The 14,601-nt window shown below is 41.7% G+C and overlaps 1 protein-coding gene across 1 annotated transcript in view; it reads right to left on the bottom strand.

Annotated features, from left to right (window-relative positions):
- Positions 1–1,112: 1,112 nt before the first annotated feature.
- Positions 1,113–14,601, bottom strand: part of SYDE2 (synapse defective Rho GTPase homolog 2) — a 55,011-nt gene continuing 41,522 nt past the window's right edge. The window contains exons 6-7 of the mRNA XM_048497341.1: positions 11,992–12,223; positions 1,113–4,988 (exon numbers count right to left, since the gene is read on the bottom strand). Of these exons, the coding sequence (XP_048353298.1) occupies positions 4,501–4,988; positions 11,992–12,223 (720 nt within the window). The 3' untranslated portion in view covers positions 1,113–4,500. The remainder of the gene's footprint in view (positions 4,989–11,991; positions 12,224–14,601) is intronic.

The raw sequence follows: 14,601 nt of genomic DNA, 5'->3' as shown, positions 1-14,601 counted from the left end.
TTCCACCATGCAGCAACACCTTGTGCACAATCAGCCAATATTTGTTTTATTGTATACTAAAGGCTCACATTATCAGTTAACCTGATTTTCAAATTCTCCTCTCCACTTGTTAACCTTGTTATACTGATCCATAGCTCTGTAGCCTCCAGAGAGGACTACTGTAATTTGCTGTATGTCCAACTGCCCTTAAAGGGGGTCCTTGAACTTCAGCTTGTTCCAAATGCAGCAACTTGAATTTTGAGTGGTACTGGGCTAAGTTCAATATGCTAGTTTGACTTTAAAGCCATTTATAACTCAGAATCCTCACAGTTGAAGGACTCTTCCCACAGAGACTTACTGGCCAAAGCTACCCAACAGCTGTCAGAGGTTGCAATGTTTGAGGAGATACATTTGGCCTCAGTGAAAGCTATAGCTTTCTTGGTGGTAGTCTTCTCACTGCTTGGAATGGGATGTTCTCCCTGTTTTTTTTTTTTTCAGCAGCTTTTGCCAACTGATTCTGACAGTGATGGTTTCTATAAGGAGTGTTCTGCACATTCTGCTGATTGTAGTATGCTGGCTTTTTCTTTTTAAAAAAAGCTTACAAATGTATCTAGTTTTGAGTGGCAGATGTTCTTGGAGATTTTACTACGATGGCTCTGGGTATTTTACAACAATATTTTTTATCAACAACTGAAAGCCAATTTGAGAACAGATAGAAGCAAGATAGAATTATTTTAGACAAATAGTGTGATGGCAACAGATAACACATTAAGACTAAAAGAAGACTTCTGTCTTGCATTCCCCTGGTTGGTCAGGAATCATGTCTTAAGTTCCCAACCCTCAGCCATATATGCATATTCTTATTCTCACAACCTTCTTCCTCCCCTCACCTTGCTACCTGTTCTATTTTAGATCACAGGTTTCTCAGTGAGGGTACTTGCCCTCATGGAACCATATCCTTTTAAAATGTACCTTCTTTCCAGTTGTACAGTGCACTCATACAACCCTGCAAATATTAAAAGATGTCCAAACTTTTTGAAACCAGAAACCAGAAACTTTGATAAGCCATCCATGCAGATTTCCACTAGCAAAAACAAGCGCTTAATATTTTTTCAAACAATGGCAACCATTTGTAAAATACAATCCATTTTTATTCTTAATCCAGGTTTTATTCAGAATTAACATAGTTCAAAAATAATCCATAATTCCTGTACATATACTTAAAAAAAGCTCACTGATTTATCCATAAATGCTTCAGGTTAAAATTGATGTTTTCAAACAGTACCATTGTTATTACATTGCCATGATTGTACAGTGTATTTTTCACACTCGTAATAATAATAAATTAATAAATGATGCTGGATAAAATGCTGACATTTCTTTAGGGGGAACAAAGGTGGCAAAATCACAAACATAAATTCTGCCATCCAATTGTAAATAAATAGTTAAAACATAATCAGACAATATATAGCAAGGCAAGTACATATTAAATAGCACATCAGGTCCATGGGCAGGGAAAAAACAGACGGTGATAATGGACTAAAACAAGAGAAAATTCAGTCCCATTATGGAGGCTGAATGAGATCCAAAACATTCCTTAAAGATAACTAACCCCTTCTACACTTAGCTTTAGAAACACAAACAGAAAATACGACTTGTGTACATTACACACTCGGCCCTCATTTTTTATGAAGCATCAGTCTGCATGACTTTTATTGCTTGGGTCTTATTGCTATACAGGAAAGGAGAACAGTTTTCACTGAGACTTGAATAAGAATGTCTGCTTTGGTTAACTACTAAGGTATCAAATGTTTGAGAGTAAATCTAATAAAGGTTTATCACATTCACCCTTCTAAAGGCAGAGATGAGAAGTTGCCAATACTAATTTAACACAAGCTGCCAAGAAAAACTATAAATTTTATAGTCTTAATAATTTTAATTTTCATGGCATTTAAAGAAACAAGGAAAAATTTGAACAAAAACTTCAAACATTTTCAAGTCTTTAGACATTCTTTTTTTAAAAAGGCACTCTCCTTGTTCACATAAACTAAAATACCCAACTGACAATGCTTTAAGAAAATCAATGAAATCCCACAGAGATGTGAGCTTTATGTTTTCTACATGTTCTGCCTGTATTTATCTGTACAAGATATAAAAATATTTACTACACTGCGGGCCCCAGCAAAAGACTAAACTGTGGGTCCCATGACTCTCTTCTAGCCATTTTTATGCAAATTAAGGCACCAGGAGGAGTGCAGAATCTACTTGCAGCAGGGTGTGAGGGCCCTGGGCATCCTCCCCCCCACCCCCATGATTGCCACCCATCTGATTGAGCATCCATTAAAGGACGATAGACTGCATGAGTGGGATGTATACACAGAGGACCTGATCACCCTACATACACACAGCATATTCCCATGAGGTGACCTCCAAATGCCACTATTTATACTGTCTGCGTTCTAGGCTGGTGGTTGAGCCTGCTGTAACATTCCATATAGCCTCAGCTTCAGTGTTTGTCTAGTCTTTACCAGCAGATTTGAACTCATGAAGGTAGGCTGCAAATCACCCCAAATCAGCACACATATTGAGGTGCTCCACTGAATTTAGCAATGTTTACTTCAGAATAAGAATATGTTGAAGGTAAGTTGCAATTGCTATTTTCTGGGTATTTTACAATATCCACAATGTGGTGTTTTTGTCTGTCCAGGCCATGCAACTATTTCCTGTCACATTCCCTGCAACTCAGTACATAGCAGCTACTTCTTTCTCTCCAGACAAGAAAGTAATGGCCATATTCACCAACATGAGGTATGCAAATCTCTACAGGAAAAAATGTGTAGAGGCAAAATACAAGTGATTACACTAATCAATAATGGTCTTGATTATACAGTGAAACAGCATGTGGTCCTATCAGCGTAGGAATCTATGTCTTTCAGTTAGCAATGAAAATGAATGAGGCTTAAAAATTCAAAAACAGCCAGTCAGCCCTGAAATCTGTTTTTTTTAAATTCTGAACATTGCTCAACATTTAATTCTGAACAGTCCTCAAATCTGTTGTTTTTTTAAAAAAATTCTGAACATTTGGCATTAGCAACAAGCAGATCCTTTGATTCAGTAAGAATTACTGCTTGGTCTTCTAACAGAATGTGACTGATCTTTGGACAGTATATGTATACGGGGGCAACAAATGCTTTAAACAATACAAACAGTATAAAATTACTACTTCTGATGAGTGATCATTTTCCTCAATTTGAAAACATGTCTGGAAATTCCTGTCTGTGGCCTTTTAGCAGAAATTGCACAAATGGCACAATAGGATGGTAAGCATACACTGTCTTATCCTGGCAAGTTAAGATTTTGCACATTTTTAAAAAATATATCAGAAAGTGAGCCGGAGCCTCCAGGCTCAACAGATGTTCTTCAACTCCCCCCTACGCAAAGACACCCACTTTTGCTCAGGGAGCCCCTTAATTTGGCATAATAAAAACACTGACCTCTATTAGAAGTGGTACTGTTATTGAAATCTATATGCCACTTTTCAAAAATACTTATATAACAAAAGAACTTACTCCAGGTCTACCAGAGGCTGTGGCATCTATGAATAAAGATATTCCTATAGAACATATAGCAGTCCTGTCTCCATGCAGGGCTTGTATTCTTGACCGAATGGGAAGAGAAGGCCAGACATGCTTCCCACTTCACCTACCTGCCTGGTTCCATGTCTATACAATCTATCCAAGCATCCGCCAGATGGATGGAGAGAAAAAACACCAGCATGCTATGCCCTACAGGGACTCTTTCAAATTTAAGGGTTGTACCTGTAGTGGGCTTTATCAAAGCCCAGTGTTTTTAATATATAAATATGTACAAAACAAAGTTAGAAAAATATATAATTTTTGCAGTTTAAATAATTGCTGGAAAGTGTTAATACAGGAATACATTAATATTTGTACAATTAAACTTTTAATATATGTGTGTGTGTATATATATATATTTTTCTAAATATATATATATATATAGAAAATTTTCTTTTCATAGCAGCGTTTGCATTGCAAGTGAAGAGGTGTCAAAATATGGTAGAACATGATCTACCTATAATTTGTGCTGCAAATTATCACACAAGCAGCAACACTAATCCTCCTTCTAGGAGAGCATCCATACCATGGCTAAAGTTTCAGGAAAAAGGAGTGCTCTTCCTGTGTAATGTAGACAGAGAGGATGACTTGCATATATTGCATAACCTGTCTAAACTTCATAAGTGCATAGTACCTAGAGGAAGGGGAAATTCTACAGACATGTCACAAACATACCAATCGAGGTGGATGGGAAGAAAAGGATGAAAAGCAACACTGGTCATTGAAGGCACTAAGCCTACTGGGGGATCATAACCACTGAACAATGCTATTACAATACAAGCACTCCAATCAAGGGCATGATCATTGCCCCCCACCCACAACAAATATTGGGACAGAAACAAGGCACAGGACATACCAACCAGAGGCACTGTGTAGAAGATTACTATTAGTAACGGATACTGAGTTTGTTCTTATTGAGTTCCCGTTCCAGGTTTCCTATCAGAGTGTCAATGCTTTCCTGTAAGTCTTTGAGGTTTACTCTGTGGTTGACTGAAGAATCCATTGTTTGCATTGCCAAGTAGGCCTGAAATGTATGCTTTTTGGACATGCAATCAGGTTGTTCAGTCAGTTTATCCAAACCATCCACTCTGCTGTCATCTCCACTTTCAGCCTCTTCTGAAGGAACATCATCATAGTCTGCTTCACTCACAGCCTCCTTGGGGTTTATGAAGTAGTTCTCCCCACAGCCACTCCAGTCTCCAGCATAGCGGTTACTTGAAGGACTATCCAGCCTGGCTGGCCTGGACCTCAGTATCCCTGATATTTCAGCACCGTTCAAGTTCAGCATTTGAGGTCGTTGCTTCTTAGGTCTCAGATAGTTCACTGAGGACGGCTGCTCAGGCAGTGCAGATTCTTTGGCAGCTGAACGTTGCACTAAAAGACACAGAACAGTTTAAATGCATTACAGAAACAATCAGGTATAAAGAGAAAAAAAACACGGCAACAATAGCCACTATTTCTGTCCACTTATATGCTTGGAACATGCACTAAAAACACATGCGCGCTTGACAGTCAACACATTCCACTATTTTGGTTTTTCTGTGGTCCAGTAATCTTATGTGGGCAGGAGTAAAGCCCCCATCTAAAAACTATCATGCCTTTAAGTCTATGCACAGTGGCAGACATCTATTAAAAATTAAATGCCTTGATTAACTTCGCAAGTTAATCACAGTCATAATACTGTTCAAATAAAAGCTGAAAAGCTTCCACCTTTCAAGCCTCCTTCACATTCAGCTAGGGAACAGAAAGAAAGCACAGGACATATTGATGTGTAACGACTACTCTAGAAAGCTGCCCTTTTTTGAACCAAATATGTGCAATGCAGGCCAAAGCATCTTTTCACCCCCTATGCAGCCATTAACTCCAACTTGGGCGGGTGGGGGGGAGGGGGGATACACTCCACACACTTTTGGAATTTTTATTACCTGAACTCATGATTCTACAGCACAAGAAACTAAGAGCCTCCTCCTGTTATCGGCTTCCTATGGTAAATAGCACAAATGTTTTATTGACCAATGGCTAGTGGGCACTTTGACTGAAAACTGGCTTTGCACAAATGCATATTGCTGTTATTCATGCATCTACTGCTACACATTTTTTTTATTTCACCCCAACAACGTGCTGGTTGCTGCAGTTTATATAAAAAGGACACCATTCCTGCTCAGAAGTCTTCTGTCTCTATTTCTGTGCACAGATGAAAATCAAAAGAAAGTGGGAAGGCTTGTTAAGGGATGGAGGAAGGAAAGGGATTAATAGATAATATTATTATCATTAATAATAATAATATTCAGATCAAGCAAATTGGGAGACAGGAAATGGACTTGTGTGGCTTAGGGACAAGAAGAGGAACACATGGTTTTTACAGATGAACTTTAAGAGAAAAAAGGTGCTCACATACACAGACCAATGCATTTGAATTCCTTGAATGGTGTGTGAGTGATACAAGGTTTGTTATCAACATGCTAAGAAGGCAGAAAGTACCCAAGAGATGAATAACATGAATAGTGAAATGGTATAGAAGTGCCCAGACAGCAACAACTGCAGCCATATGCCATATACAGCGCATGACAAATATCTTGCTTGTCACGAGCCGGGAGGTAATGTAGTCAAGCATTTGCCATGGCCAACATGTTCCTAGTTGATGCAAATGAATCCCAATGTATGCTTCACCTCTCTACACAAATGAGTCTTATTGGAGGGATGCATGTCTTATTAATCCTTAACGATCCTGATTTTTTTAAAGAAACACCCCCCCACCCCACCCCAGGCACATTAACAAAAGCTCTTCTGTTTGGGTTGTGGTCTCTTAAGGCAAAGAGGTCATATGTTAAACTGCCAGCTTTGTTACACTTTCCAACTGAACAAAGATCATGTGTTTTCCATTTATTTAAAAAAATGAGTTGACCTGTGGCATAAACATAGTGATCAAATTTTCCAAATCTACAGGAGGATTAATGTTCCAAGGTCCACACTCAGATTCAGGCTGCTTCTGAGATGCACAGCTCACTCCATAATGTTCAATTAAATTATTGAAAAGCCAAAGGACACTGCATGATACCATCATAAATTTCTACAGCAGGGTTTGAAATTCTCTCTTATTTAGTCCATAGTTTGTTCCCTTGCACAATCATATATACTTCAATACAGAATTTTCTCTATATTTTTTATGATCTGTGATTTCTCCAAATACTGAGCAATTTCAGATTTCACTGTGAAAAACAACAGATGCGGAATTCAAGGCCATATGGCAAAAAAAGTGTGTCCCACGCATGAAAGCCAGCATATTCAAGGACCTGGGCACCTAAGTTCAAATCACCCAGCCTTGAGTGCCCCAGGACTGGTTATTCTGTATCAGCCTAATCACCTCATAGGAACATTTTTCTTTCACCCTGACCTGCAACACCAGGAAATAAGTAGCAGTCACTGCAATAGCTCATGAAGGAACAAGAAGATGAAAGAAAAGTCTGTTAGGGGCTTGCAGTAGCAAGGAGGAAATAAGGTGAAAGGAACCACTGAGAGATATTTTCTGAAATTGAGGTACTATGACTACAAGGAGTGCAGTTATGGTATAACTAGCAGTATAGCCTATTGTAGTAAAGAATACACCAGGCTCTAGACAGCGCGGGCGGGGGGGGGGGGGGCTGGATGGAAAAACAGCTGGAGGTGGCGGAGGCCATGGCATCTGGGCAGGCTGCTTGGGGATCACATGGCGGAGGGAGAACAAGTAGGACCATCTGGTCAGTTTTTGTGGTGGGGAGAAAGGGCAGGAATCTGTGGGGGTGGAAGAGGGGGGGAATGGGGAGGCTGGTGGAAGACTTGGGAGGGCAGAGGGCAGCAAGGTGCTGCTGCCTCACCAGCCCAGTTTGTATTTGGAGAATGGTACAGGGCAGGTGGGGGGATGGAGAGGCTGGTGTTGGTGGGCTTAGCAGGGCAGTGGGCAAGGCGGAACTGCCCCACAAACCTGGTTTGTCTTTGGGGGAAGTGGGAGATGGTGGGTGGGGGAATGGGGGGGGGGCTTCTGGTGGGACCTGGTTTAATTTTTCAGGGGGATATAGCAGAAAGAGGAAGGGGGGCTTCTGATGGGACCTGCGGGGTTGAGATGGCAAGCAGAAGATTGGGGGGTGGGAGAAGGCAGATGGAGGAGTGGGGAGGCTTGAATTTGGCCAGCAGGGCAGCAGGCAGCAACCCACCAGTGCCCTGTCGGGTTGACTTGTTGTATGGGGCGGGGGAAGGGTGGTGGGACATTGGGAAAGATATGGGGAGCCCAGCAGGAGGGCAGCTTCCTGCAATCCTTGCCACTAGGCCCAGTTTGCTCCTGGGTCAGGGAAAGGCAGATGGGGGAATGGATGGAATGTTGCCCAGCAAGGAGTGTGCAGGACTCCTTTGTGAGTCCTGCATGCCAATTGGTGGGAGATTCATTGTCACAACATTTTATCCCTGAATGAATTATATGTTGGGATATTACTAACATAGGTAAAATGTGGACATCTAGATATTTGAACTTCTTGTAGAGCCTTGACCCTCGCCAGATGTAATGTGTTACCCTCTGCTTTTAGACAGGGGAGGGGCTTGGGAACTCCCTATCATGAAAGAACGTGTTCCTATGGAACTGGGTGTGAAGAGTTGGTTCTTCATGTTCTATTCTACTGCCCCCTTTACAACAGGTCTAGGAGCAAATATTCAGAACCCTTACTGATGGGTCTTGAGGAGGATGCTGATAACCAAATAATTATATTCCTTTTGAATGGTGATTGTAAGGAGATTCTGGAGCTGGTAGCAAAATTTTTATGTTTTGTCATCGACAAATGTGCATAAAGGGGTTGATTGTATCCTGCTATTGAACTGATATTTGAACTTCTGAAGTTTTTCTCTTGCTGGCATAGGTACGACAGCACTTTCCTTGGTTCACCAATTCAGCGAAAATAAATTAAGATTAAGCTCTTACTAGAGTTACAGGTGAATCAAGAATGATATACATTAATTGGAAATACAGTTGCTGTCACTACAGATGGTTGACTACCAGACAGGCAGTTGAATATCATGCAGCAGTATATTATTATTCACGCAACACCAATTTTGAACACTACGCCAGCTTCCTGTAAATGACAGATTTCCAATGGCAGCTCTAACATGCTGAACCTTTTCCACTGTTGTGCATACTGCTGTGAGTTCTGCAGGGCCTGTAAGACTGAGCTGTTCCACTGGGCTTTTGGGGAGGCTGGCCGCTGACTGCCCCCCCCCCTTTATAACATCGGTAGACCCTGCCGTTCCCCTCTCAGGAGGGTTTTTAGCTGTTGGACGCCACATGTTATATTTGTAATTGTAACTTGGAACACTGTATTTTAATGGGGTTAGTATTTTAATATTATAGAGCCTATATTTATTTATTTATGGTTGTTTAATTACCTTATACTGTGCTCTATTATATTCATGTTGTGCACCACCCTGAATCCTTCAAGGGAAAGGGCGGTATATAAGATTAATAATAATAATAACAACAACAACAATAACAACAACAACAACACCCCAATTCTACTATTAATGCTGTTGTCTGAGGCTGGAATGGGTTGAAAAGGAGTAACATTTCAAAAGGTGATTCCAGAACACAACCAAACCTGGACACTTGAAACAGTTCAGTCTGTACAAAAATTCCATTCACTCTACAGTCCATGCCAATGTTTAGAAAGCAGCAAGCAGGTAGTGTAATAGAGCTCACCTTCTGGCCTCAAGAGGATGCAAACAGACAATGTGACCTGGCAACTGATGTGGCAAAACTACCATAGAATGCATATATTTGGCAACATGACTGGTTGTTTGAATGCTTGGAAATATGGAAGGTCCTGGTATCTGCCATGTCATGGTTTGGATCAGATGGCTTACATTTGCTACATTAAAGAATCTGAAGTATATGAAATTTTGCCCTCATCAGTGACAGTTTCATTAAATTAACTGCAATATTAAGCTGTTCACATCCATTCCTGTCCTCATTGCTAATATCTGAGGAACAAAAGCAAAGCTGCAAATCTAGAGCAGTTTTTAATAACTGGAATGGTTGCTGAGAATGATTTTGCTTCTCATTGAGTGGGAAAAGGCAGAAGAATTGGCTGAAGACTTGTGACAAGAAAAGCACCCGGAATTACCCGGGGCGCCATCTGCGGTAGGACGGAGTGGACAGCTCGCCTTCCCCTCGCTGTGGAGCTGCGGTCACATGATGGGGGAACCGTCACGTGACGAGGGAGCCGGGCAGGCTATTTAAGCCAATGCCCAGCTTGGCTCAGCCTCCTGATGAGGCTGCAATCAAGCGGATAGTCGAGGACCTGCAGATGATTCATTGGCGGCTGCCAAGAACCAAGCTTTTCTGGTCCGGGCAATTAGAGAGGAGGGCTTGGAGGAATTCCAGGGCTCTCGGAAAGGTGGACAGGACAAGGAGAAAGGCTTGTCAGGCTGCAGCCCGGGTAGTGCAGGATATGGGTGGGGTTGTTATACCTCAGCAGGACATATCCTACGTGCAGGAAGCACATTTTCGCCCTGATGGGTTCCATCTATCTGAGTGGGGGATGGATCTCTGGCTCTATCCCATTCAGTTCACCTTATTGCAGTGGCTAAGCGGCACGCACTAGGCAGATGGCTCTGGGCTCCGGGAGCTGGGGCGGAAGCTGCTTGAGTCAGCTCAGTGGCGATTTTCAGGGAATAGGGGCATATCCTTTGCGGGTAGGCAGGCTTGCATGCCAGACCTTCTCACAGTGGGGGCCTCAATAAGAGGTCTGGGGGTAGTGGAGGGTTTGAGGGCGCAGGCCTGGAAGTCCTGTCTTGAGCTTTCCACCCCTGGCAGAAGGGGGTGTCACAAATGGGTAAGCGCCCAAGTGGCATCTAGAAACCTCCTGTCCCGGTCCCCTATGGGGGACGGTGCTGGGTTCAGCGGTTCGCTGCCCAAAGGGCCAGGGGTCAGCAGTGGGCTGACTGGGACCAGGTTCAGCAGTTCGCTGCCTGGTGGCCAGGATGAGCCCCGTTATGCTTAACCAGCTTCCAAAAAGTTATGTGTTACTGTTAATAAACCGGGCTGCGGCCATTCTCATTCCAACAAGCAAAGTGTTATGTGTAGTTAATTAGGGTAGCGAAATCCACACATCTGCACGCAATTACATTTGTCTACAGATTTTAAAAAGTTGTTTTAAATAGATCTGTTGTCTGCAAAAGGATACTTAGTACCAATCATACTGCTCTAATAATCCATCAGGTTCTTCTCAGCTATGGCTGAAGTATTTCATAAGCACCAAAGGAATGACTGTATTAATTAATGCTTATTTAATAAGAGCTGTGGGTCAGTTCAGATGATTCACCAGTCCTATACATTAGGGAGGGGGGAACATGCCTTATCTCCTTGTTACCCATGACACTAGTCTCACCTCTAATGCCAACAGACATCCACATATATTGATGTATTGTCAGTTCAGTGCATGCAACTTCCATAAATACAATTAAATCATAAATCAAATGTACATTCCAATGGCATGTATGGAGCTAACTATGTCAAACCAACCAATACAGAAATGTATAGAAGTCACTGGTGATGGAAGAAGGGTTAATGAATCAGGTGAGTCAGATGTACTGCCCCCTGTTATGCACCTTATGATGCATAATAGGGCCAGCTTATTATCTGAACCAGCACTATCAATTGTATCACAAAGTCTTGGTTTTTTTTTCAAAACTTGATCAACATAAAACAAAAAAATATTTTGCTATAAAGCAAGCCAAGTACTCCTGGAGCCAGACCTGCTTCCATGGAGTTCCCTCAGAATATTCCTCAATACAAAAGGCAAACAAAACATGTATATAAAAATGACACAAGAGGCACAGATTTCCCAGAGGCACAGCTTGTTTTGCTTAAACAGAAAGAATAAAGTTGATGATTATAGCTGAGCAAGTACTACAAAGCTGAGCAGTTATACTTAAAAAGGTACCATTTTTTTGGCTTACAGTTGTCATTTTAATAGTACTCCAATACTGCTACTTTAATACTCCTGCCTTTATTTGTTAAGTGGTAGATGAGGAGAGAAAAGATAACAAGGCCTTGTCCATTGTCTCTGACAATAGTTTTTGGTAACCAGTATTTGGAAATATGTAAGTTCTGTGGAGGAAATTCCAAAACTACATTTATGCTGACTTACTTCCCAACAAATAGCCAGAAGAAAATATCTGACCTCCTCTACTAATTTACTACTGCAGCTTGCATTCAGTAAATTATTAACACATTTTCTAAATACATTAATATCATCCCTTTTTATTTGGAAGTTTTTTTTCCTACTTTCCCATCAGCAGTTTACAGTAAACTGCAAAATAAAGGCAGATTTCTCTTGCCTCCTCCAAGATTTTTTACCTGGCCACAGCTGAAGTAGGTAGTGTAGAACTTCAATATGTTTTTTGAAATCCAAGGCACTAGCAAGTTCTTCAGAGTCTGTGAACACTCTGTTGTTATGGTTGGAAGTTTCTTGCCGCTGGCTCAACAATACTGGCCCAAAACAAACAGCTAGGTTCTGGCATGTCATTCTGTTTATTTCATGGTATGAAGCCACCAGTTTCAGATGGTCCAAAAGCATCCTTAGAGTGGCCTAAAATGTAAAAAAAAAAAGAAAGGATCAACTTTGGTTAGCTACTTACAAGAAAAGACAGGTGCTATCGTCTGGGAGTACTAGTTCTTTTAATGTGGCTACAATATTGACATACATACATAATGCTAATAGTCAACAGAAGACAACCTCCTGAAAGAATCCTTTGTGTGTTAAACATAACAATACAGAGATCTTGTGTTTTTGCAGCTGCTCTCTGTTCTCGTAACTCATCTCCTAGGGAAGTCTGCCAAAAGACATTAAGATATGTTGGGTAAATATTCAGTGGTAGAGCAAGGCAAAGGATGACTTTAGCTGTGGGCTTAGAGTACCGTTAGTATATTTTACATTTACTATTTTGTTGCCTTCTGAAGTATTATAAAATACTTTGAGCCTGGCAGGAAGCAGGGCTTAAGATCAACAGTTCAATTCCACCACCTTCTTTTAATGGCTGATTTCAGAATGGCTGCCATTGTGCTAGTAGAGACTTCACTTTTAACCATGCTGTGACACATAGCATTTGGGGGGGGGGGGGATCCCATCTACTGGCCTTCAGAATAGGAATGTGCATTTGCCTATCATGAAATAGTTCATGGTAGCACAAGCAAGGGTTACTGCTGGCCAGATTGGCAGGGCACAGGATGGAAGGAGGTGACAAGCCTGTAACTTATTCCTTTGGGTCAGCCACTGGTAGAGCAAGATGTCCAAGGAGTGAAGTAGAAAGGGTGAATCAGAGAAGCAGGGCTTCCTCCTGAAAGGAGCTGTTCTGGAACTACTGGAGGCTGGAGAAGAAAGAACATGTGATGGGAAGAGATGCTGGAACAAGGCCACTGGGCTGATGGTAGGCAGGGCATTCAATCTCAGGTGGGAGCCTGGAAGATGTCATGAAAGTCTGAAGGATCAGCACTGAAATGAGTAAAATCTTAAATGGGTGAAGAAACTGCCTTTAAGAAACAGTGTCCAATGGCCATATGCTCTCCTGTCCTAGGTTGTGATTTACAGCTGACAGACGTGTGGGGAAGGTGGCAGACCTGAAATGGTTTATTACATGGTTTCAAATATACAAAGTATTTTGCATCACCCCCATGTCTGTATGTTTTCAGTGTATGGCCCCGCCATAGCCAGCACTGAAGCCCGCCCTGTACAATATGCTCTAACTGCCAGACAGCATCACTCTCTCAGTGGCTACTGCAATAGCAGGTAGAACTGCTGCTCACATTTTGCCAGAGAGGTTTGTCTCTTCAGCAGTGGAAGCTGCTGCAGCAAAAGATAGAGAAATGCAGCTTTATCCATATGCCTGGTTTCCACATGTGCACAGCCCTCTGATCTTGGCCAAAGCTTCTCCAACGCACATTCTGGAACTAATTTCAGCTGTGTTAATAACTGCAAGCATGCACAATTGTTTCAGAAATAAACCTGCAGCCCCACTCATACCAGGCAATAGCACAGCAGAGTTCCTCAGGATACTGCCACTTTTCATGCAATGTCATACAGCATATAAAGAGCCTGCTGGTTCAGATCAGAGATCCATCTGGTTCAGCATTCAGTTTCATGCAATGGCCAACCAGTTAATCTGGAGGCCCAGCAACATAGGAACCTCCCCAGCTACTATCTCCCAGCACTGGATATGGAGCCTCTCTTGAATCACCATAGCTAGTAGCCAATGATGGACACTCTCCTCCATGAAACTGTCTTTCATCCACTTTTAAAGCTATCTGTGCTTGTGGCCATCACTACCATCCCTGGCAGTGAATTTCACAGTTTAGTTACTTGTTAAGTAAAGAAATATTTCTTTTTGTCTATTCTGAACCTACTTCTCTGAGTTGGAGGATTACTGGGGGTGGGTGGGAATTCTTCAATCCACTTTCTCCTCTATGCACATAATTTATATATTCCTATCGTGTATCCCCTTAGCCATCTTTTTTGTAGCCTGAAAAATCCCAGTCATCTAGTACAGAAGCCAATTTCAGCAACAAGTTACATATACCTGCCAGATCATAATTTCGTATTTGAGTTCTTTAAGAACTCTTGAGTATATGCCAACCAGACCTATAGACATAATCACTGTCAGTTTGCCTAATAATCCTAGAATTTCCTCTCTAGTCACTCAATTTGACTCAGGTCTTCAGACACTCTTCCTAAAAACCACTGCTCCAGCAGGGATGTGTGCCCCACATTTTTCAAAGTGAAAATGGATGCAAATACATCATCAAATTTATCCACCATCACCACATCTTCCTTAAGCAATCATTTCCCTTGTCGTCTCCTGCTCCTGACATATCACAATAAATGCTTTTTGCCTTAATGTTTTTGGCCATCCACTCTTCAAGTTAACCTACTTTTTTCTGGTCCAGGTTGTGGTAATAGCCACCAGCACACAG

The sequence above is a fragment of the Sphaerodactylus townsendi genome, linkage group LG05 (genome assembly GCF_021028975.2).
Source record: "Sphaerodactylus townsendi isolate TG3544 linkage group LG05, MPM_Stown_v2.3, whole genome shotgun sequence".
Classification (NCBI taxonomy): Eukaryota; Metazoa; Chordata; class Lepidosauria; order Squamata; family Sphaerodactylidae; genus Sphaerodactylus; species Sphaerodactylus townsendi.
Note: the sequence above shows the minus strand (reverse complement) of the source record. Positions and strands in the feature narration are given on the sequence as shown.